General features: G+C 46.0%; 1 protein-coding gene across 1 annotated transcript; it reads right to left on the bottom strand.

The window, feature by feature from the left end:
- STT3A (STT3 oligosaccharyltransferase complex catalytic subunit A) lies at positions 1-25591 on the bottom strand. Its single transcript, XM_048827655.2, has 19 exons — positions 25488-25591; positions 21656-21735; positions 21040-21165; positions 20615-20675; positions 19408-19529; positions 18039-18184; positions 16469-16559; positions 15103-15209; positions 12759-12923; positions 11433-11613; positions 10248-10403; positions 8929-9020; positions 7754-7909; positions 7220-7408; positions 4588-4704; positions 4242-4344; positions 2754-2942; positions 1859-1974; positions 1-268 (listed from the first exon to the last, which is right to left on the bottom strand). Exons 3-19 carry the CDS (start codon positions 21125-21127, stop codon positions 230-232), a joined length of 2118 nt encoding a protein of 705 aa, XP_048683612.1. The 5' UTR covers positions 21128-21165; positions 21656-21735; positions 25488-25591; the 3' UTR covers positions 1-229.
- Positions 25592-26150: the final 559 nt, after the last annotated feature.

Raw genomic sequence — 26150 nt, forward strand, 5'->3', positions numbered from 1 at the left:
TTTTTCGTTCCCCCTTTAATCAACCCACCGTAAAGCCATTATTTCTGATTTGGTAACCGGTTCATATTTATAAAAAATCATTCCATCAAATACAGACTGAACGCATGAGGATGGGACTTCACGGGCAGTTAAATCCAACTCCTTTCTGCACTTACAAACTGTATAAAAAAATTCTGCTTCACAGGCAAAGGCTCGGTCAGTGCAGTTTGCGTTAAAGCTGAAGGCAAATTTATGTTCTTGACAATCCACGATTATCCAAGTCCTTTACCTGCAAGACACAAATAATCTTTGCAGCTTTCCATAGTTCCATTAACACAGGGAACTACTCTACTGCGTATTGACTCCAGCACATGTTTAGGAGAAATCATAAATTATTCGTACTGACTTGTCCACTTTGTATTGGCAACTCAACATTCAAAGTTACATTCTTTTTACTCCTGTTCACAAGTACTTTGCTGTCTGTAGCTCATGCACTTCTAAACACCAAAAGGGCAAGTCATTTCACTTATACAGTTTCTCTACCTTTTCACAAGCTATCCAACTAAGTGAGGGGAGAAACATCTAGGATCATTTCACTTGTCTGTAACCTTATATTCCACACACATGCTCCATCGGTTCCAATTCTTAGCTGTAGTAGCCACAGGATAATTTTAAATTTCAGTGTTTAAAGTTTAACAAAATGTTCAGCCCAAATTCTTTAGACTGCTGGCTGCACATTACTATCCAGATATAATCCACTTTCAAACACAGTAACAGAATACCACTTTGTACTTCTATAGTGCTTAGGTACCATGGTGATGGGAGCCATATGTGGATTTTGACAGCACTTGGTAACTAAGATAAGAACCTAAGAAAGACCACTCTAGATCAGACCAATGGTCCATCTAGCCCAGTATCCAGTCTTCTGCCAGTGGCCGATGTCAAATGCTTCAGAGTGATCCCATCCCCTGTTGTCCAGTCCCATTTCCTGGTAGCTGGAAGTTTAGGGACACCCAGAGCATGGGGTTGCATCCCTGACCATCTTGGCTAATAGCCATTGATGGACTTACTATCATCATCAACCCCATTTTACAGATGGAGAAATAGATGCAGAGAGGTGAACAGACTTGTTCAAGGTCACAGAGCAAATCTGTGGCAGAAGTGGGACTAAAACCTATTTCTACTTACTCCTAGTCTTGTGCCCTGCTCACTGGACCCATGCTGCCTTTGAGTATTTAATGGAAAGGGCAAAAACGGTATTAGCTGTTTCAGAGAAGGTATGATGTGATCGCATATAAAGACCAAACAAATGGCATCAGTACAGGGGAACTGAAGACCTGTGCCACAGTCTGCATTCATTATTTGTTTACTTTAGTATAGCAGAAATAAGATCTGTGATCTAATCTATGGAGCATCACCTTCACAGCCATCTGGTGGCCTACGCTTCCCAATTCCCCTGCAGCATAGCTAACAAAATACATCCTCTGACACTTGTTTGGGCATGCAAGGAATGTTCAAGAATCCTAATCAAAATGGGGCATTTCCGGTACAACAATATAGAAAATGCCAACTAAAGAAACAAAGAGCCCTGAAGGAAAGGCAGCATCAGACCTGGTTTAAAGCTTGACTCCTTTGTAAATTTAGCAGTCCAGTTATTACGGCATTCCTGGCAGCTTCCCAGGACTTGTAGCCCATATCAGTAGCCTAAACTTGCCTAGAAAGCTGGACTCCATCCTTTGTTTAAAAGAAAAAAATTCCCAAAGTCTCACTTCCAAAAAGGCTGTCATATCCCAGCACAGGCAAACCCCAGATACCCAGACTGTTCACAATTTCCCCCCGCTCCTCTGTAGAGAGACGATAGCACCCACTGCCTGCTTACTTTGTATATTCGAACTAGCCAGTGCTCTGTGGTATATGCCTCCTCCAGCACATCGAGTTCAAAGTCTTTGTTTCCAATCTCAGCGTTTCTCACTCTGTCATAACCTGGGGGACGCTCTAGAAAGAATGGGAGTGGGGAAAATGACCAACAGCTTCAGAGTCCACATTTCTGCCAAAAATAATACAGGTCCTTCCAACCCAAATGAAAACCCTTTCCCAAGGCCTCTCAAAACCCGGTGGGCAGACAATGCATTCAAAACATGGAGCTGGCCAGGCTCTTCTCTTTCCCCAGATGACTCAATTCTGAACGTACAGCCTCCTGTGAGTTCTAACACAGTCTGTGCCCCCTATATAAAGTCAGATTTTCATCTCTTTATGTTCTGAAGGGCTGCAGTACAAGCCTCCTCGGGGCAAGCCAGAGCAGGGAAACAAGGTAAGCGGGAGGTGTTATTTTTTGTATTCCTTTCAGCTGTATTCCTTTCCAAATGCATCCTTAACTTTTGGGTGTCAGGTATCAAGATGTTCTCATGAAAGGCAGTCATGCGCCAACATCAGCACAGCAGGCTCAGAGCTGCCAATGCCTTCAAAGAAAGCCCAGAGCCTGGCAATGCACTTGATACTCCAGAACAAAACTTTGCACTGGTGTGCAGTGCTGGAATGACAGTCCTGCCAATAGAAACCCTCCTTCCCCACCCCCAGGAGGTAGGGCAACATCCTCTCCATTTACAGAGTAGAGACAGAAAAAGGAAGGGACTTGCTCAAGTTCACACAGCAAGTTAGCATCAGAGTTGGGAACAGAACCTCAGGATCTGGGTACCCATGTTCCCTGCTCTAATGCCTAGACAGTATTCCTGATACTCTTCTGCAATACCAACACAAGGACCATTACTACATACTGGCTTCTGTGTAGACCTGCCCGAAGCGGTAGTAGCACATCTTATACATAAGGCAGTTGAGCAACACAGGGGAACCTTCCCTATCCACACGGAACTCTCCTGTCGGTGTGTAGTAATCGTGCTCCTTTATGTGCTTCCCGGTGTCTGTGCTTCCACCAATTCGCACCATCCACAGAAACTTGTTTATATCTAACAGAGGTAGGAAAGAGAGGTCAAAGTGTTTTTACACATCACACGTACTTCAAGCAAACAGTCTAAGCAGCTAAGAATGGCACTCAGCAGGGTCAACTTTCAGACTTCAGGCCTCCACCAGTTAGGTGACCCATGTGAAGGACCACACACAGGGCATGTGGTTATTGAGACAACTGCCCATCTGGAGGCACAAGGCTGAAAGGCAGGTGCCCTCAGTCCCTATATTCAGAAATGTCAGTCGCAGCTGGACCTCCTGGAGAGCCTCACTTCAGGCTGAAACTGTATATGTGGATCTGAGTGAAGAAACAAGGTAGATGAAGCTGCTTTGAACTCTGTAATCTCCCCTAATCGCACAAGCTAGGAGCTCAGTGAGCAAATAGGTAAAAGATGCCATCTACATTCTTCTCAAGTGGAAACATGAATTCATTAAACCTCAATACCCACCAGGAGGTAGGGAATTATCTCCAGTTTACTGATAGGGAAATGAAGGCAGAGAATGTAAGTGACTTTGCCCAGGAACACAGAACATATGCTCCACCTGCTACCCGAACTGCAACCTTCCCTCAAACATCAGTAATCATAAGGCACTTAATCACTACCTCGGTAATAAGTCTCACAGTAACTTAAATACTTTGCAAAATTACTGCATAACAAGCTATTGTAAGTTCCAGAGGGTACCTACAATTGAATTGCAGGATTGTTCTTGTTCCTGGCAGAGAATTGGTTTTGTGTTTCTCTAATACCCAGCCTGAAGGCTCAGAAGATACCATCCAATTCGATTAGCAAGCCCCCTAGACACCCTTTGATCAAACAGTATCATACAAACAAATCCAGGCATTCACCAGCAAGATGGAGCAGCTACATGAATCATTCTGGCCTTGCCACGCACCTGCTCATCCCTACACTGATTATCCATCCCAGAAGTCTAACAGAACCTCCAGCCTACCTGTCCATTCTAGTCTGTGTGTTGGGATTAATTTACATTAGACTAAAAAAAAAAAACACCAATAACAAACCCTCCCAATTTAAGAGTAACCATGGGCTAGGTCTTTCCTTCCCCTGCTGCTTGTGCAGTGTAGCTCCAGCCAGCTCTTCAGTGGTCACATGGTGCAGCAGCTGAATGCACAACCTGCTACTGTGCATTGTGCAGGCAGGAGATGAGAGCATCACAGCACAGAAATAAGGGTTATTCATGCAAGAAGGGAGTGTGGGCAACTGGGCTAGAGGGATGAGTTAGCATGCAGAAGTTTGCACTGCAGAGCTGTAAGAAAAGGGGTTTAGAGTGACATATGTTACCATCTGAGGAATATCCAGTGAGGCCTCCAAATATTACCAGCACATAACTGACATCCAGCTCCCTCATAATTTCATAGGCCTTCTCTTCGGTGGATGCCATTGCCTTGGAGAAAAACAAAGCCAGAGTCAAGCCATAGCCATGAAATCCACAGTAACCCCATCACACGGGAGTACAAGCTGCATCATGGAATCGTCTCCATCAATAAATAAGAGCACGGGTCACTCAAATGAGAGCTAGAACCTCCATTCAGTGCAGCACCCAAGAAGAATTCATCTTCATCCATGGGAGGTTTTTCCTGGTACACTAAGAAGAGAGGTCCTGCGTTCAAGGAGTCACTGCACCTACCTGACCAACTCGGGAGATGTGTGTGTTATTCCAGGTGTTGTTGTCTACAAGAATCGTCCGATTCGCCATGGCTGTTATCTGATACCCATAGTCCCACCAGGACATGACCTTTGCATCCTGCATTCAAATACGAAAGAACCAATTAGTCACCTGCTTTCAACCAAAATTCAGAAAGGGCGCTGTCCTATTCCCACTACAACACACTTAAGTCGCAGGCCTGAGTGATTTGCTCTGAGAAGCTTAAACATTTGCATCAGGTTCCCAAAGTCCTTTGGCTCTAGGGTTGCTTAGGAATAAACATTATTATAGGACACTACAGTGTTCATTGAAGTTGAACTAGTCTGTGATGGAAAAAAGTTGGGCAGCCATAGAGCCACGTATGCCAAAGGTTCAGAGACAAAGCAGGCGGGGCGGGGCGCGCAAGAGCATTAAAAGCTTGCTCAAACAGCTGAGCTCTGCAGCAAACTGGGCCATCTCTGCAAATAAAGACATCTGGAAAAGAACTACCTGCGATCTCATTTCCCAGCTACAAAATACACAGAGAGCAAGACTGCAACAGGGAATTCCTTGAAAGCTGCCAAGAAAGGCTTTGTTAAAATGGAGAAGGGGCTCAAAGATGCTGTGCCTGCCAATATTCCCCGCAACCATTTCAACATACAGATCACCTCTAGCTCAGGCTGTATCCAGAGGAACCCTCACCTCGCCATTTTATCCCTTTCTTTGAGTCTGAAATCTGAGGCCAAAGACCTATTTACACAGCCAAACTGACCATGTCAGTGGACAGCATTCTTGCTCACAGACTGAATTAAGGTGTATTACAACCCCTTTAGATTGTGTTACAGTTGTGCAATGACCCAGACTATAATGCTAGAATGTGGAGTTGTGATGCAGTTTGTTCTAGTCTACATAGGTAGGATCAAACTGCCTTACACTGCAACCTTCTAAAACGGTTGATTTTCATGGCTAGATAGGCCCAACACAGGAACTGCTCCATGCGTTAGTTGTATAGCGAGTCACTAATATGTTAGCTTCTGGAGACTGACAGTCTTGCAATACAACCAATTGCTCCAGAGACCCAGGGACCGAGATAATTTCCGAACCTATGTTGTATGTGACAGAACTACTCACTGCACCGGACAGTTTTAAATTTAAAGTGACACACTGGGTCTCGGAGGCCAAGACAGAGACATACAGTACCATCTTGGAGTTAACACCACCAGAATTATGAACTGACCGGTCAACCACACACCACAGGTGGAAGCAAAAATATGCAATCAGGCAGCAGCGAGGGGGGGGTGGGGAGGGGAAAGCAAATATAGCACAGTACTGTGTTAAACAAACTACTAAAAATATAAAGGGAAAGTTTAAACAAAAAGAAGAGTTGACAAGGTAAGGAAACGGTTTCTGTGCTTGTTTCCATTTACATTAAGATGGTTAAATGCAGCATTTTTCTTCTGCACAGTAAAGTTTCAAAGCTGCATTAAGTCAATGCTTTGTTGTAAACTTTTGAAAGAACAACCGTAATGTTTTGTTCTGAGTTACAAACATTTCAGAGTTACGAAAAACCTCCATTCCCAATGTGTTCGGAACTCTGAGGTTCATCCTCATAGGCAATGCCTCTGCAGAGGTGAGCTGTACTCCCCAGTGCCAGTCCAAAGGGACATAATGGTAAAGTTAGTTAGAGCAACAACTAACCTACACTTTCATAACCTCCCACAAATGAAACAAATGTGTCAAAACTGTTTGCTTCCCACAAGTCTAGGCCAGCGGCCCAGCACTGTGAACAGTAGATCCATGTGCCACATGCAGCTCTACAGAAAACAAACCAGCTGATGTGCAACAGACAGTATGGCAAAGAACCTTCACTTCCCCAAGAAATTAACAGTGTAAAAGCAAGTCATTCTGCAAGTGATGAAGGGCAATTTATCAGGGCCCTTCCTGTACAGACACACTAAAAGCAGCTAACTTACTTTTCCAGTTTTCCATTAGCGTGTGATGCCATCATGCTGAATATTAGTATCTTGCAAATAGGGCCTTGTGGCCCCTGCCAGGAAGCTTGGGACCTAGGGATGGGTTACAAATGTAACCCCATGCTTACTCAGTGTAATAATATTCACTCAAGTAGTACCTTTCATACCAGGCTATCAGAGCCCTTTACAAACAGTAATTAATTAGTTAGGCCTCTTCACTCTCCTAGAAGGGAGCTATGCAACTATTATCTCCATTTTACAGATGGAATAGTTGAGGCACATATCGGATAAGTGACCTCCCACCGTCACACACCATGGGGAATTAGAACCCAGCAGTCCAGACTCCCAGTTGTGCACCGTGGATAGGTACAGCAGTAGAGAAAATAAACATAAAACCCTGCTCGTCAGAAACAGATTTAATTCTGTTTCAGTTTTGATTTAGCACATTTAAATAAAAACCTGATCAGTGCCTCCTCCTCTTACTCGGAATAAATCTAATTTAGCCAAATATTCTGGCATTTAAGTCCAAATTGTTGCCATTGTCTCCCCAGCGACAGAAGGTGCAACAGCCCTGTAAGCTGTCAGGATTCAAGTCTCCCTGCTCCACCTGAAACCAAGCCCTAGGATCACTTTGTTTGTGCAGAGACCCTGTGGCAGTTTACCTCTGGCGTATTGTGACGCAGCCAGTAATACGCCTCTCTGAAGTCATCAAAGATGATCCTACTGCCATCCCCCCCACGAGCAGATAGCACTATGGAGGGGGAGGAGTAGGCCTCACTGGTTACCCAAGTCGAATGAAAAGTGTAGGTGATCAAGAAGAAAGCCATGACCAGGATCATGCCACTGGCAACCTAGGGAAGCAACAGACAGTATCAAAAGCATGTCAGAAGGTTCACTCATTTTGAAAAGAGAGCTCAACCTCATATCACAGAGCTGTGCTCAACCAAAGTGCAGGGATCACAAGCGACGATTGGTCTACTCTATGCTTAGAAAAGAGACTCTACCACTGATCCTCTCTGAGCTACTCAAAAGGAGGGCTAGAGAACATCCCCATGTCACTTCCCCGCACCCCGCAATCTCCTTCTCCCACCTCCTTTAATTACATTCCCCCACTGAGATTTGGAGCACTTCCCCCAGATCAGTGCCCACATGGCTTCCCCTTGAAACCTGGATTATAATCATGCATGAAAACCCACTTCGTTTTTAATAGGGTAGGTAGAGTCCTGTTGCTTTTTGGTTTTCTTGTCTGGTCGGCTGATATCCAGGTTCTTCATGTAAGTGGAGAGCACCTGAGAAACCCCAATGCCAGATAGAATGCACATAACTGGGGCCAGAACCAGCATGAGACGCACCTGTTGAAGACAACAGGACATTTAGTACCTGGCCACAGAATGATGAGCTCCTAGCAAAATGCACAATGAGCACAGAAATGAAATACAGACAGTGGGTGCATATAGCTCCTCCCCACGGATGCAGTGACTGTACAGGCAAACAGCCATACTGTACTTCGCAATAACCATCCCAGCCTGGGACATAAGACTGTTTTCCAGTGGACCATCATTATGTTGAACACACTGGCATTCAGGACCAAAACAGAATGTTATGAATCACCTGATTTTAGAATGCAACACCTAATGCCAACAATGAAATCAGTTACATGCAGCATTAGGCTGTCCAAGGGGAATGCAAGGCAACATGCCTAGTGCCATGGGGTCTTTGAATTTCTCAGGGATGGCCACCAGCCATGTGCAGGAGGGATCTTAATTTAACATCACTTCTACAACCTCTAATACTGTTGTACTGTAACCAAGAATTAACGGATGCTTCCATGCACAGAGGTCAACTCTCACCTGGGGCACAATGTGCTAAACCAAAATCCTGAACTACTAGCTCACTATCAGCCACTCAGCTTTAATAATGAAATCCAGAGCCTACCACCTAGAAGCTTGATGGGCTTTACAACTCAGCTGTGAAAAACTAGAAAGAACATTCACTAATCCCTCCCAAAAATCTACTCACCCACGGCGATGGCAAGAGAGAGACTAATGATATTTCATTGCCGCTTCAAAAATCTCGCAAGGGCGCATTCCCTAACAAAACCTCACAACCATGTGTGATTGAAAAACAGAAAAATATCATGACTGTTTTAACTAACTCTGTGGGTAACATTAGCTCTGTTTGACAATTGAAAAAGTTCAGACATAGGGAGGAGAAATTACTCTAAGGCCACTAGTGAGTCAGTAACAGACTGACTAGGAGCCATCCTAGTTCTCCACTTTACTCATTTCCTCTTTCTACCCATTTTTCCATCCCCAGGATGGTCAATCCCGTGACTTCGCACATTCAATCCTCAGCACGTGGCAGCTCTCACCATGACTGCAGAGAAATACATGCTGGTTACGCCGTACATGATGATAAAAATGCGGGCGTCCGACAGATTACTGAAACAGTAATACAGACCAACTGTAAGAGAGGGAGAGACAGGTCAGCAGCCAGCTTGGCAATTTCCTTCCAGGCCAAGAGTTAAAACGCATTGTATTAAACAAATGCAGAACCAAAACAGAATGTTATGAATCACCTGATTTTAGAATGCATCACCTGTTGCCAACAATGAAATCAGTTACATGCAGCATTAGGCTGTCCAAGGAGAATGCAAGGTTACAATGCATTAACACCAGGGATGGGGCAGTGCTGGTCAGGTATTGTAAGGCTGTCTTGTGATGAATTAGCCTGTCAACATGGGGTTGAGGGTTAGAAGACGGAGCAAATGCTGGGCTTACTGTGCATAACAAGGGACCCATAAGTATGTGGTGTGCTACAGCATTAAGACAATGAGCAGGACATTTTATTGGCACAGCAACGAATGATTCAGCTGATTTAGTGGGTTTTTGTGTACGAAGCATACAAGGCTGTAGTACCCTCACTAACCAACCAATGCTCTGCAGACTGCACTTGCTTCTTATTCATATCTGGGTGTAATTCAAAATATTAGCACCAATTAACCCCAAATGCTCAGATCTAAAGACTGAGGGCAGAAGGCCATGGGGTAATCTCAGCAGTGACAACAGTTCATGGCAGGGATAGGCTGTCTCTCCAGTGGTAATAATATCCAGCACCTATTGTGTTTATAGCTTTCCATCCATAGATCTGAAAGTATTTTACAAGGCAGTTTAAGCATTATCATCCCATTTTACAGAGAATAGAATGACTTGCTCAGGATCACACTGTAGCAGAGAAAGCAACAGAACCCAGAAGTCCTAACTCCCATTCCAATGTTCTCTCTGCTATATAATGCTCTTTCATGGCAGTTGGGACCCAAGCCACACAGGCCATGCCATAAGGTCAACACTATGGACTGCATCCAGAAGTAAAAGTGCAGGTTTCAGAGTGGATGTAGTATGAAACGCATGGCTGACAATGCTAAGCCGGGGGCAGCTCCATGGTGCACTAGCTGAAGCTTTTAAGTGGCCCTAAAATGTAGGCCTAACCAGCTGTACATTGCAATGCAATTTCCCACTGATCTTCTGTTGGACTAGGGTTTTGGCTTTTGGTATAAAGCTCCTCCACTCTAGGGCTTTGCCCACTTGGTGTGGGCAGGGGCCTGTCATTAGAATTTCTGCAAGCAATTTTTTTCTTCATCGGAATCGGATTGGTGTGAGCACATTCCATAAACAAGTGCACTGAACTCACCTGGGAACATGAAAACAAGAAGCTGCAGGTCAAAGTAATAGGAGGACCAAGTGGTGGGCTGGTGCTCAGAGACTGAAGCAATGATGGGAATGTTATTCTTTGCATAGGAAGGATCCAGCAGAGAGTAGAAACGGCCAGTCCAAGGAGAGATTTTCCCTGGCAGAGAGGAGAGAAATCCACATTTATGTACTGGAGTCACAGGTCAGTTTACACCAGAAAGTTCTTTTACAGAGGACGAATATGTAGAGCTGTAATTGTATCTCACAAATATTGATCACATGCAACACTATTAATATACTGAATTTATTACTCCTCAGAATTACTAGGTTTTAAAATAGCTGTAAAGTGCAGCTCTCCTCTGAAAGGCACTCTCAGCATGGAGCTCCACAGTGCCATTTGTAATAGTCTCTCCTTGACTCCAGGTCAAATCTGTTCAGATTCCAAGTCAAGCAGCAGTTGTGTAACCTCTAGCTCAGCAAACTCAGTATGGGATCCAAGAGTCCTTTCTGACACTTCTATCACCAGCCATACAGATTCTGCTGCTGGAGATTAGTTAACTGTTCTGAAGATGAAGCATGAACCAGAATATACCCCAGCTCCAGCTCCCAGAGTTGTGCTGGCTCTGTTGGGCTAACAAAAATACTAAAAACATGCTTTTAGTGAATAACATAAGAAGATTATGAGGACTTGTGGCACCTTAGACTAACCAATTTATTTGAGCATAAGCTTTCGTGAGCTACAGCTCACTTCATCGGATGCATTTTTTTTTCCACTAAATGCACCCGATGAAGTGAGCTGTAGCTCACGAAAGCTTATGCTCAAATAAATGTGTTAGTCTCTAAGGTGCCACAAGTCCTCCTTTTCTTTTTGCGAATACAGACTAACACGGCTGCTGCTCTGAAATAAGAAGATTATGACTCTGAACACACACACAGGGGATCAGGTTTGGGGAAGAAGGAGCTATTTCTACTTATCAGAGTAGAGCTACACTTTGCATGCAGATTTTGGTACAAGAGCTAGTACAACTTCTCAGCCAAGATAAGGGTTCTTTCCTATTTCACTGAAGGAATGAATTAAAATTAACCATTATGCCACTTTTCAAAGCAATAGCAGGACAGTGAAGCAGAAAATTCATGTGTTCCATCACCAACACGATCACAGCTTTTGTCACATATCTCAATCTACCTGTCAGCATCAGCACAGCTCCTATAGTGAGAAGAACAAATCCAACCAGGGAGATCACACTTCTGAAGAGAATTTCAAATTGCTGGGGGTTCAGCTTGCTGCGCAGGTAATCCACAAAGGCATGGATCTGACACAGGCCAAAGACCCCCAAGGCAGCCATGTGCTCAGATGACAGGACAGGCTGTGAGGAGAAAGAGCGGGATCAGATGCGAAGGAGAACGACAGCAGATATTTCAATCTGCTTTCCAGCAGCATTGTCACTGAGTCACATGAAGCCTTCCCCTCTGGGCAGAGTGTGCACCACTCGGCCAGGAAGAGTCATTTTCTCACACAAATTAAAGCTCTTAGGAAGCCAGAAAGAAAATTAAATCCAGGAGCCACAATGAGAGCCCATACCAATCCCTTTTTCCACATACTCTCTCCCTGAGCACTTGTTAAAACAAAGATGCTGACCTGAACTGATACCGTAACATTTAGCATATGGTAGTAGCTCAGATTAAGTCTCCTGAGTATCTAAGCAGGAGCTCAGAAAGACCACATAACTGCAGCTCAAGATGGTTTCAGCTGGCTCATTCGTTTATGAGAAAATAGGGGTATTTTAATAAAAAGGCAACAACAAAGACGCAGTGAATAATCTAGTACCAGCCTACTGCTGTAGAAGTCACCCAGCCTTACAACCACGCCCAGGCTAAGTTGTAAACATGTAACATTTGACAAAGGCTGTAAAGCAGCTTTCTCCCCATTTCACAGAGCTGGAAACAGAGGCACAGCAAGGTTAAGTGACTTGCCCAAGGCCCCAGAAAAGTCAGTATGGCAAAACTGGAAGTAGAACCCATCCCCCACTGGACAACCCGGCCTTCCATAATTAGCACTGGGACTAGAAAAGCCATAATAAGAAACAATGACCTTAATCACAATGGCATTGAGTAAGTCCGTGAAGACCAAGTGGTTTTAAGAACAGGCAAACCCAAGTGATTTGGAACTTACAGCTATTTTATAAAAATGGGTTTTATAATAACTTAAAATATCCAGAACACAGCAGGTCAGGATATTTGCTAGCACTGATAACAGTCTGCAGCCCTCTGACGAACAGTGCAAAGAGCATTACCGAAGTTCATGAAGCCCTGCACACTTCTGGGAGGAAATTCAGTCATATCATCCCTCTGTTACATATGAACTGAGGGACAGAGAGGTGAAGCATCTCCCCTAAGGTCACTCAATAAGTTAGTGGCAGAGCCAGGAACAGAACTCAAACATCAACCTACAGTTCCCCTTCTCTAACCGCTAGACCATACTCCATCTCACTGCTTCATTTAATTCCCTTACCTGGAAGCCAACAAAGGAAATCTGCATAGACAAGATGGTTCCTAAGCAGTACACGGTACAGTAGGCTACATAGATCCTGTGGGAGAAGCGTCCTGTCAGCATCAGCACAAGGACATGCAGGGGGATCAGGTTAATCAGAAATACGTAGCCACCCCACGAGGAGACCTGGGTAAGAAAAGAAAAAAAAACAATTCTATGCTCAGAATCAGTTCCACTGTGGGGATGGAAAAGAGGTTAATATTCTACAGGCCATCTCCCATTCCCTTACTCCTTTTGACAGGGAGACAACTGGGCCCAGAATCATACAATGCTGAAAAGCCATTCTCCCTTTTATACAAATCATGGCTAACGTGACTGGGAGAGTAACTGCAGAGTGGACGAAAGACTGCGCACTCAGTGAATATGCCAGGGAAGCAACAAACATGCAGCAGATCAAATACCATCAATATTTAAGTAAAATATATTAAGGAAGACAAGCTAAGCTGAGCTGTGCATCTTTCACTACAGGGCATCCAAACTCTATCCAATACAGGCCCATGCTTGCCAACTTCACAGAAATGCATGGTATGCTCATAGGTTGTGTAAGACAGACTACAGCTACCCTCATCTGCCATGTAGGCCACATAGGACAACTGGTCCAATTTTACAAGATACCCACAAAGTATCATGGGCTTTTGCTCAAAAACAGGACCATTTTCACGCAGGAATAGTCTGATTCTTAAGCAAACTAATACTTTCAAAATTCCCTTTAAAAGGAAACAAATTCCCATCAACACCCATGTGAAAACTGGAATTTCTCACAGTAGCCAATGCCACATACGTGGGACTCTTGATCACACTCCAGTCGTTTTTAAACAGTTACCAATTCAAAACGTTCTTCAGAATTAACACTGTCCGTATATAGCAGCCTTCTTGTGATGGCTTCAAACAATGCAGAGTTAACGTCCCTCTTTGGCTTTTCTAACACTTAGTTCACTGTTTCTCTCAGCAGACTTGGGCAAATGTTACTGTTGTTTGTACATTTAGTACATCCCACTAGAGGGAAGAGAACATGTAAAAGTCATGGTGCTGCCCCAATTCCAAACATCTTTCCTTTTAAGTAAGTGACTCTTCTTTAAAAATCTGCCTTTTCTCTGCTAGTTTAGATGAGCTCTCCAGCACTGACCTGACAGGAAAATGCACCCAAAGAAAGAGAATTATCTTTGTAGCCACATGGAAGAATTTCAGAATGGCTCATCTCAGATCTTGCATTATCTGCTGTATTATGAATATAGTCTTATGTGACGCTTACCCAGACTTGCCAATGCTACTACTATGCACAAACAATATGGCATGTAACACTGGGAATCATTAGCAGTTAATCTGATACAGTATTCATAAAAGCTGAACGGAGCATTGACCCTACTTGCTCCACTCAAAAAAGCCAAATAAAGAAAAAGCAACAGAAAATAGCATCTGAGAATATACAGAGACCACTGGGTCTTAATGACAGCATCCAGGCAGCTTAGATCACTGGACAAAATGAAACCCACTACACAGGAAACAGGAGGAGTGAAAGCTTTGCCCCTCACTTCATTTCAACATATCAGGATGAATGTTCCACAGGAGGGGGAAAACATGTCCTTCTGGCTTTGAAATCAAATTCTAGTTTTTTTACGCCTCAGATAAATTTTCTTTACACTGGAGTTGCTAACAGAGCATCTCTGCTGGGCTGCTCTGGAGTCCTCGAACACCAGACAGCATGCTAGGCAGCTCTGCTTACTATTTGCTTTGACCATGTCTACACTAGGAAAAGAGGTGAAGGCCAACACATGTTAAAATCCTAATGTAGGCAAGGCAAGTTGTAGTTTTAACATGTCAGTCTGTATATGGAAACCCTAGGCTTTACTTTGATCAGCTAATGTGTTAAAAAAAAAAATCTTTTCTCCTAATGAGGACAAGGCCTTTGATACCTGGACTCTGCAACATCACCCCCTATAATAAAAAGGGTCAATGGATAATAAAGCTCAATCAGCAGGGAGTCAATCCAAGGGCTCCCAACCACTGGCCCCATCAGCAACCTGGTAGGAACTAGGCAGACACATGTAACTGGCATAAAATGATACAAAATATAGTCACCCGCAACTTCAATACCCAGGTGTGCCGCAGGGAGGATACACCCTACATATAGGAATCATCAAGGAACACAGGATGGAAGACTGAATGCTGAAACAGAGACAGACAGCTGCAGGACACATTTGACACCCAGGCTGTATTTTGGTTACTTCTGGTCAACTCCCACAGCTGAAGTGGTCACTGGCTTGTTGGAGATTCCTAAACATTATGAACAGAAACAGACACTTACCATGTAGAAGTAGGCAAGGGCACACATGGCTGCCCAGTAGATGGAGCCAGTCTTCACTGCTTTGATCCACATGTAGTAAGTTAGCAACATACAGAATATTGCAATACCTGAGCAAAATAATGTACAGAAATCAGCCTGGAAAAACTATGGACACAAAAACAAATATCTGCCCTGAAGGGCCCAGGACAACCTCACCGTGGCAAAAAGGACAAGCCCTTTAATTCAACGGGGATTAGGTGCCTAACTTACTTAGGCGCTTTTGTAAATCTCACTAGACAACATCTGCATCTTTAGGCACCTAAAAACCTTGGTAAACCTGACCCTAGGTCCACCATGTTGTCCAAGGAGACAAAATTTCCTCACAGTAGTAATAGCCATTGCATCACTGGCAATGTGATCTCCTATGAAAGTTACTGCCCTATGTCAAAATGTCCTTCCCTCAAAGTTCAGCCATGGGACTAGGGCACAGCACACACTGTCCAGCTCCTGAAAAACCCCCCACTGGTTTGGGAACCACACGTGCAGTGGCAGTGCCTACCTAGATTTCAATATATTACACGCTGTGTGCACCCTTCACAGAGCGAACGCCAGAAATCCTTACCGCAAGGAGCAGAGGCCTACAAAATTACTGTCTGTTACACGGACAACTTAACACGTCACTGTCTATGTTGCCTTGGGCCCCTGGAAGAAACATCTACCCCGTATGTGAATGTATATGTAAATTAAATTACAATTTAAAGCACAATTCAAGGTTTAAAAAAGGTAAACATGGTTCCTTCTGACTCTACAAATTTGCTTCTGGTGCCCCTCCAAGTCACATCTGCTAACTTTGCTGACAAGTTGCTTCTTGGTAGCCCCAGCAGTACCAACACAGCTACAGAAGAGCAAGCTGGATTCTGTTCTGTTTTAGGTACCAAGAGCGAACTTGTCTCCATTTCAGCTGCAGAATTGTTGTTACTGGCAGCGAGGTAAGGGGAAGAAGAAACATGGCAAGCCTAGTAGAGTTTATGGAGCTGGTAGAATTGCTTGGTGACATGAAACTGACGATATTCCTATTAGAGTATGATTAGCATGCTCATTTCTGTACAAAAGAGAAAAGATGCTTTCTGTCCTGAGAGGTCAGCTGCCTCAACTGGACAGGCAAAACATGCTGGATGGGCAGGAGAAAAGCCACATCTCAATGCAGTGAAGATTTTGTCTGGTGGATCATTATTGATTAGGAATGACCCGGCTGTGTGTCTCTGGGAGCGAATACAGGAGGAATCACACAATGCTATTTTTATAGTCAGTTTTCAGCACGTAGTGGTTCTTTAGGGGTTACCTTCTGTCTCTACATAACCCCATTTTGGAGTCCCACCGATCTCACCTTCATTGTCATAGGAGCCAGCCACAGAACGAGAGATGTAACCAGGCACCACGGCAATCATGGCAGCAGCTAGGAGACCTGCCCCTGCATCCTGGGAACCACATATGGTCAGAGGGAAAGAGATTCAACTTCAGTCTTTAAAGAGAGATTTACAAACAAGCATGGCTGGCAAAAGCAAACTAACCCAAGGCACAGTTCCTGCTTAGTGACTTGGTAAAATAATCAATTCTCCCAGCCCAAGGGGCCCTAGAGAAGATTTGCCATACCCCACTCCCTCTGAGACCTGTATCAGAGCCTGCCTTCAGCTGAGGAGAGCTGGAGGAGGATCCCCTTTGGGGCCCATAAGAGAGGCTCTTGTCTGCTAGAGGGGGATCAATACAGAGACTGAAACACAGACCAGAGAGTCAAACCTGATTACTGCATGTACCACCCTGACAGAAAGCTGGCAGAAGGAAGGAACTCACAGAGCTGTATCTAAACAGAATCCTGAAACTACCTTCATTATGGCTACAAAATGCTGACAGTAAGGCTGAAACTCCCAGTTGGGCAGGCTGGCATGGGGAACACGAACATATGAGACTGAATGCGGAAGGATCTTTGGGCAGTAGCCCAAGGTCACCCTCTCCAGCTCAAACATCTTTTTAAAAGCCAGTGGGCAGAACTAAGCAAACATGAATGACTTTGCACTATTGCTGTGCAAAGCAGCTCTGGTGGGAAGATAAAGCCCGGGCACTTGGGACCAAATTGCGTTGCTCGTGCAGATGAACGTGACACGGCGGAGGCTCTGGACACACATTCCTGTGCAATTAGAAGCCTTGCAGGTCATTCAAAAGGCATCTCCAGGCAGCAGAGAATTTTAAAGGGCACAAAATAAACTGTGGCCCAGATGCCTCAAACAAGTAGAGATCCTGAAGCAACTCTCAGAGCTGCCTTTGGGTCAAGCTGAGGCAATACATTTAAGCCCCAGCCCCTCCTACTCCCATTCTCCCTACCACATTTAACATGACAAGGAGCAAGGAAACAGGACTCAAGCTGGAATCCTAGGCCAACTATTGCCATTTACAAACCCCCAGGCATTGTGGGATTTGTAGCACTCACAGAGCCATGTGTGAGACACAGGACCTAAACATGACAGAAGGGGAGAGCTGCTATTTTTTCCTAGTCTGTAAGACCCCAGCATGGTTGCTAACCTGCTGGCCTCCCATCAAAGCCAGTCAGCGCCAAGCACTCAGAGGTCAGTGCAAAATTAAATAAAGCACGGAAAAGATCCCATTGGGTAGGAGTCAATAAAAAACCCAGTCAAGAATATACAGGCCTCCCAAATAGTTTGGGGGATTTTTCAAGGCCAGATGAATAAACTGAACTACCTGATGAATCTGGCTCTCAAACAGCAAATAATCAATAGACAACAAAGTAACAGAAGTATTAAGGACCATAATCTCACGCCCCCCACAATTCTCAGTGCTTCTGCTCTGTCATATAGGTACACCAGACAGCAAATCTCATGCCCTCTACGGAAAGCTACAAAACTCAGAAGCTATGCACAGATCCACTCTTTAGCACTCTTTACCTTGAGTTCTTTGGTGAGGTGATAAGTTACTATGGTGGTGAAGGAAGAGAAGAGGGGAGCCAGGAATACACAAACATTTCGGATGTCAATGGTAATGTGGAAGAAGTGCAGAACATGGTAAATCGCTGCTGATGTGATCATCAAACCTGAGTGACAGAGAATCTTGTTAGCAAAGGGTCATTGATTCACCAGCAATACATGAGCTATACTTCATTTAGCACAGAAGGCAACTGAGATGCTGTTTTAAGTTAAGAAAGGGATAATTTAGCTGCTGTAAAGAGAATTTAAAGGACACAGTCAGATTAAAGCATTTACACTAATTCTTTATGTAAATTATGACTATCTAGGTACTTATATTTCCCTTAACACTATTATCTGAAGGTCTCAGGGACCCCCAAACCTTCCTAAATTAGAGGCTTGGTGGGGAGAGGATATAAAACAGGGATGTCTGGCCAGTGCCTCTGATCCAAGAGAATGCTGGTCAGATTTAAAGGGACAGCCATCAAAATACTCCAGACCCTTTTAAAGACATCTGGCATCTGTCTTAACTGGGCTCTGAACATGGGATAAAGTGCAGACTTCCTCCCACAGTTGGCCTTGAGTAAACCAGACAGCAGCTTTGAACTATGTTCTACCTTTGGAGAATCTGCAACAAAGTGCAACCCTGCAGGACAAAACTGGACTACATTTAAGTGAAGTCTGTTATCTCAAGGGCTGTATTAGAATTATGAATGCCCAGATCATGTGTAAAAAGAACAGGGGGACTGGTGGCACCTTAGAGACTAACCCATTTATTTGAGCATGAGCTTTCGTGAGCTACGGCTCACTTCATGGGACGCAACATGTGTGAACTCCGAGAATTCCACCTCTCTGTCAATCAGGTACCATGGTGCAAGCAGAATCAACAGCATAGTTCACGCCAGCCAGCTACTGTCCAAAACTCGAACCGGGGGGGAGGGGAGGGGAGGGGAGGGGGAGGAAAGACACACCCATGTGCCGCTCCGATCACACTGTCTTAGATGAATAATCCTTAAATCCTAGCAAGGACTATCTGAACTACCACAGTCAGATGCTAGCCCAGTGGGCTGCCACATTACTAGTCAATTTGTTCATCCAAAATTATTTCTTAGGTACCATTTCAGCTACGCAACTGATAAGAACAATTCTAATGTTTCATGACGCTGATGTAAAGTGAGAGAGGAAAATCAAGTTTGATTGCCCAGCCACAAAAATATCGGAGCTAGGGAACAGGAGAGACAAGATTAAGGGATAAGTCTCTTGAACCAAGATAAGGGCTTGGAATCTGCACCAGCTGAACTTCTTGTACTTTAAAGTGAGGTTTAGTGCAAAAGAAACACCCTGGCTTTACCTGGATAAATGGTTCCACCAATGATCCTCCCCAGGGGGTACCAGGCTCTGTCGTCAAACCAGTTGTGGAATTTATAGAAGCCCTCCTCTGCCAGGAAGCGGGTCGTGCGGTAGTTAAAATACCTGCAATACCACGAGATGTTGAGTGTGTCTGCAGCGTGGACACGGGAAACGCTGTTTACTGCTCCTCAGGTTCCAATCTCAGCCTTTAACTAATCAATGCACGAGGAAGTGCCACTATTTATGACACGTGAGTGCCAGCCCAAGTGCTGAGCAGTACACAGTCTTGAAATAAAATCCTTAGGAGATCCATGTGCAAACGCACCAAGTATTAGATACAAGGAGCTCTCGCCATTTCTTTACTATGCATTCTGAGTTTTAGCAGGTAGCAATGTGATCAGCTGGCCCTCTCTCCAGCTGTAGACGTTTATGACTAACGATACAGAATACAAAGCTACCCCAGTTGGCAGTATATTTTCTGAAGAGAGAAAGAATGCAGCTCAGACCTCTGCATATCTAGGCTGCCTAACATTTTGCAAGATAGTTGCATTGTGTTTTTACTGGGACAGCCTCAGTAAAAGCAGGGCCAGAAGAGATCACTTGCAGAGCCAATTCGATCCCCCATCCTCCCAGCAAGCATGTCACAAAACTGTTCACTACTTTACTCCAGCTTCGCTAAACCATCCTGAACCTCTGTAGTGAAGGTGCCCTGTCCGTCTCCACCTCTGCGCTACTTCCTACTGGTTTCAAAGGTGACCACAAAGGTCCAAATTCTAGTAGATTAACCCAATATCAGCTCAAACCTGCAAGGGGCACTCAGAGCTTTGCTACCTAAGCGTACTTTATTGTACTCTTACTTTTTGGGGGTCCTGCATTCATCCCCACCAGGTCCAGAGGGCACGCCCTGGCAGCAACATACTTATACCAAAGCTACCAGGGAACCTGTTCAAGTTAACTCCATCTAAGCCAGCTCCACACTCCAGCAAGAATCACTGGCAACAGGGGAGTGCCAGCTTTTGGGGGAGGGCAATCTAAAGGTCTGTGATGAAGGGTACGTTTTCAATCCCCCATCTTTAACGCAGAGCAATTTGCTCAGCACCCTCGCGCATGACATTGCAGAAGGGTAATGTGACCCTGACAAACACAGCACCATTTCTGCATTCTCACAAGGAAAAAGACTAACCAGAGCCCACAAGAATGATACTTACGGGTCAAATTCATGGATGACACTTTCAAATCTTAACACAGAGAAGAGTCTAGTGGAGAAAGCTGCAAAACATAGGCAGAAGGGAGAATCAACGCACAGCATTCACACAGCAAGGGAAACTTGATTTAGCTCAATGTCTCTGTTCGATGAAAGCTTAAAACCTGTGAAAAGTGGTGGGGTCATCGGAGAAGGTGCGTTTGGCCTGATATCCAGGACTGGCTCGAACTGACCCCTTGAGGGAGTTGGGGTGGAGAGATGTTATTTTCAATATATTAAAAATAATGGAAAGGGTTTTTTTAAAAGCAATTCTAAAAATAGCTGAGTTCCGTTACCCTAAGAAATGCAGAACATGGAGCTGAGCTAGCAAAATTCTGGAAGTTGCCTTTTGAGGATGTTCATAGTTAAATTACCAAGGCTCAGACTTACATAGCACAGCTGCCATCGACAGGATGAGAAGCTTGAGCAGCGTGTCCTGTTTTTCATAGGACAGGCGGAGAAATCCTAACTTGGTCATTTTCACATCAAAGGCTGCGATGGATGATGCCTGAACACCTGAAAGGGAACAGGACAGAAGGGATGAGCCAAGAGCAAGGCAGCCCGCAGCCCAAGAGCAGCATTTTGGATTCCTGTTAGGACGTTTATTCAGAAGCTCTCTAAATAAGGAATTAACAGATCCATATTCCCTTGAATGGGACCGTCCCCATGCCTCAACACACTCCATTTCTGCCCCAAAAGGCAGTCTCCCCTCCTGTCATTCTGACTGTGTCACCCGCTCTGGATACTTTCACTGGCTTTCTGTCTCTTATGGAATCTGATTCAAACTTCTCACTAATCCCAGCCCTACTTAGATCTCTGATCTCAGTCCCTCCTCCCCTTACTTTGCCATTCCTCACTTCCTTTTGCTCTCAGCATCTTCTACTATACTCCCCCTAAGACTGGGACACTCTCCCTGCCCTCATCTGCCAGATATCCTTTTCCCCTTCAAATTAATCTTTGAAACACACCTCTTCAAGCAATCCCTCTTCACCAGTAACCCCCTCACCTGATCAGCTGTCCTCAGTCTTGTCTGTGTTTGTCTTGCCTTAGACTGCAAGTTCTTTGAGGCAGAGGATGTGTCTGTTTCTGTGTGTGTAAAGTGCCATGTAAATGTAAGTTTTATAAGCAATTAACAATAATACTTCAAAAAGTAATACTTCAAAAGCATTCCCTGGCCTAAAACCCTCCCTTCAACTTTTAAAGTGACCTGCAAAGGCCAAAAAAATCCCAAACAAAACAGTACACATAGAGTTTGTGCCCTTTTTTACTCCCATTTGATACATGAAGAGGGCCTGAAAGGATCTCCCCCCCACTCCCGATTTGTTTACACTAGAAATTCAGGACTTTTCTACTGTGGACCAGGATAGGATAGTAAAATTGCACCAGTTTAAATCAATCAATTTAAAATCAACCGGTGAAACTTTTCTAATCGTGACAAGCCCAAAGACACTATAAATACAAAACCAATAGGATTATGATATCAGACAAGAGGGAAGTGAAACCTGATTAAAAAGAGAAGGGATTTTAATTCAGAATACATCAGACTCTTTGATTTTGTTGACACCTCACCTCTTTAACAAATACATTTGGGAAATAAGTTCTCTTTGTTATTGATTTAGACTCCCTAACCCTTCAAGGACAAAGAAAGCTCCATATCCATATGTCTGAGACACCCAATGAGCCTTTCAATTAAGCCAGGGGAGACCAGACTTGACAATCCTGGGATTTGTAAATAAAATAAAGATACGTGCAGAAACACTTCCAGATCTGCTTTACCTATCAGAAAAGTTACAAACTTGGCAAAAATAATAGTCAAGACCGAATCACTGATGCTACATTTTTAATAGTTTCCCAATTTCGGGGGACACAGAAAGACCATTATTATTCTACTCAAAGGTAACGGAATGCAAATGCCCATGGAGCATTAGGGCAAGAGAATCTGGCACTGGCTCTGGAGATTTTCTAGATAACGGATAATCTAGCTCTGAGCTTGGCAGCAGCCCCAGGAACTTCAGGGCAACAAAGGATATGGTGCTGGAGTTGCTGCCTATAGATTGTCTGGATTCCAGAAGGTGACACACATAGTAAGTCAGTCTGCCTCACAGGTCACTCTACTAACTGGCAAAGCTGGCCCTAAGGAACATTGTCCAGCCATGGCTTTGTCATCCAAATGGGGCAACCTGCAATTCCTGTACAGTAACTGACCTCAGTAAGAGGAATAAGCAAAAGGGTAGAGCTCAGGGCCACGGAACAACTGTGGAACGGATACCACCGAGACATCATATCCCCTCCTTCCTCTCAGACTGAACAGAGAGTCATTACAGTCAACTGTTCCCTCTTCTGCAGTCCCCGAAGACTCAATCTTCTGCCCCATATCATTCAACAGCTCTCTGATACCTTTGGGAGAGCTACAGAGTTAACCCAGGTGAAAGTGCCAGCATTATCTCCTAGCTTTCTCAATGTCCAGCCAAAATCAGCACCTGGATGAAGACCAGCTCCCTAAAGCTGAACTCAGGCAAGATGAAGGTGATGCTTGTAGGATGAGGGAAAGTCCTTCAAGGAATTTGGCTCCTCTACAGCACTCCCTACTAGTGAGGGCAGGGCAGTCAGTAACCTTGGGGTCCGTTTTAACTTCCTCCATGGCACTGGGTACCCAAATGATCATGATGTAAAAAAAGTGCCCACTGCCATCTATGACTGGCCAGGTGATTGCACATCTCTTATCAGATACAGAGCTCCTCGTGGTGATCAATATAATATATTAAGTATATAATAATATATTTATTAATAATAATATTATTATATATTATTATATAATAATAATAATATTATAATAATATTATATTATTATTATATTTATATATTTAATATATAAATATAATAATCAAGGTGGGCCATTTGGAAATTATCACTACAAAAGGTTCCCCCCCCATCCGCTCTCCTGCTGGTAGTGGCTCATCTTAAGTGATCACTCTCCTTACAGTGTGTATGGTAACACCCATTGTTTCATGTTCTCTGTGTACATAAATCTCCCCACTGTATTTTCCACTGAATGCATCCGATAAAGTGAGCTGTAGCTCACGAAAGCTTATGCTCAAATAAATTGGTTAGTCTCTAAGATGCCACAAGTACTCCTTTTCTTTTTGCGAATATAATAAATGTCATTCATGGCCTCTGGGGTTTGATTATTGCAACTCATATTGAGGAAAGAGGCCACATGCCCCGAAAAAGCTTCAGCAGGTACAAAATACAGCAGCCCATCAGCTTAGCACCATAAGTCACTCATCACAGGTCTCCACCCTCTGCACTTCTCACCAATGAACAGTCCAGTTCAAAGTCTCTAGCCCAATAGCCCGCCCTGGGACTGACCCTCGGTACCCCCACCTCGAGCATGGCCTCTCACAATTGCTACCTTCCACCGAGGCTATGCAACTGTCAATCTGCAGGGAAAGGCTACTTAGTGCAGAAGACAGAAATTTCATGAGAGCTGACTTTAGACCAGTTTTCAGAGTAACAGCCGTGTTAGTCTGTATTCGCAAAAAGAAAAGGAGTACTTGTGGCACCTTAGAGACTAACCAATTTATTTGAGCATGAGCTTTCGTGAGCTACAGCTCACTTCATCGGATGCATACCGTGGAAAGACCAGAGATTCTAAAACCGTAGTCCGTGGACCGCCAGTGGTCCACAAGCTCCATTCAGGTGGTCCGCGGATAGTTCCCTCTAAGGTGCACGCCTGGGCGGTCACACACAAGAGAATGAAGGGCCACCCACCTAATTAGTGGAGCCACTGATTAGGTGCCTGGACCCTGGAGAAGTCGCACATGTAAGGTGAGGTGGCGGCTTGGGGGGGAATAGGGGGTAGGCGGGAGAGGGCAGTGGGGTGAGAAGAGGGGGTGGGGGGGCAATTTGGGATGTGCAAGGCTGCAGCGGCCAGAGAAAGAGGCAACTTTCCCCAGCTCCAGGGCTGCAGCTGCTGGGAAGAGATGGCCCTCCTTCCCAGCCCCAGCTCTGTGGCTGGGGAGAGACTCCCGCTCCTTCCCAGCTCCAGCTCGGGGGCTGCCGTGGCAGGGGAAGAGGGGGCACATCCATCACATTTGAAAGGTAAGACTACGGATATTAAAATATGAGTTGTGTGCTTTTATTTGTAGAACAAAAAACCGTTAATTATTATTAATTTTTTTATATGTCGCGCTTTTATCCAAAGGGCTTTACAACGGTTAGCGAAGGGTCCGAACAGAGTTCGGAAAGATTATTAAGTGGTCCGCTAAGACCCTCGGCCATATCCCAGGGGTCTGCAGAAAAAAAGAAAAAAGTTGGAGACCCACTGGCCGAGACTACGGGACCCGCTGCCACAAAAGCGACGTGGCCACAGGCCTCGGCGTGTTCAGCGCTAGACCCACACCCGGCTGCCCCCCGGGGCCGGTCCCTCAGCAGGTCCGGCGCCCCCGCTGCCACCCGCACCCCGCCGTCATGCGTGACAGCGTCGCCGTAACACCCGGGAGCCCCAGTCCTAGACTGGGACCCCCCCCCCCGTGCTAGGCGCTGTACAAACCGACACAAGAGACAGGCCCTGCCCCCAGGAGCCCCTGGCCTGACGCCCAGAGCGAGAGCCCGGCGGGCAGGGGCCCCGCAGCACCCGCCGGCCGAGAGGCCTGGGGGCCACGGAGGGCGGGGAGCTCCCCCAGCCGCAGGGGCCGAGAGCCGGGGGAGGGGGCGGCGGGGGGGAGGGGCCGGGGGAGTGAGAACGAGCCCGCCCGCCAAGGCGGACGCTGCCCCCGGCGACCCGACGCCGCACGCGCGGAGGCCCCGCAGGCCGGCCCGGGCCCTCACCCCCTCACCTGGGCGCCGCTCTCCGCCCCGCTCCCTCAGCCAGCCATCTGCTCGGCGCACCCACCCCGCCTCGCGCCTCCTCCCCGCCCCTCGCTCCTGGGCACACCCCATTGGCACAGACCGCTGTCCCTCATCGCGCCGCGGGCGGCGCCTGAGCTGACTGGATGCCAGGCCTGTCACTCCGCGCGGGGGTGGGCAGGACTGGCGCTCGAGGACTGAGTTGTGGCTGGTGGAAAAGTGAGAGGAGGGGCGGGGTCTGGAGAGCGGGGGAGTTTGGTTGAGGCGCGAGCAGTGACGTGTCGGTCCAGGCGAGAGACGCCCGGAAGGGGCCGGCGGGCGGGGTGTCACGTGACCGGATTCGGACGTGGTGTTGGCGAGGTGGGGCCCGCCCGTGGCGGCGGCCGGGGGGCGGTGCCTGAGGACGGCTCCCGGCTCCGCCCCCTAGGGCTGGGGCGAGCCTGAACCACGTGATCCAGCCGCTCGCCGGGCGCGCCCCGGGTGTGGGCAGGGCCGGCCTGGGACCGCTGCGCCCGGCGGTGTTCGGCTGGGCGGGCTCCCGGCCTCACTCCCCCCCCCCGTGCTGTCCGGGCCCCCCCCCCGGCCTCACTCCCCGCCCCCGCCCCCCCGGGGCTGTCCGGCCCCCCCCCCCGGCCTCACTCCCCCCCCCCCCG

Source organism: Caretta caretta, chromosome 22 (genome assembly GCF_965140235.1).
Source record: "Caretta caretta isolate rCarCar2 chromosome 22, rCarCar1.hap1, whole genome shotgun sequence".
Taxonomy (NCBI): Eukaryota; Metazoa; Chordata; order Testudines; family Cheloniidae; genus Caretta; species Caretta caretta.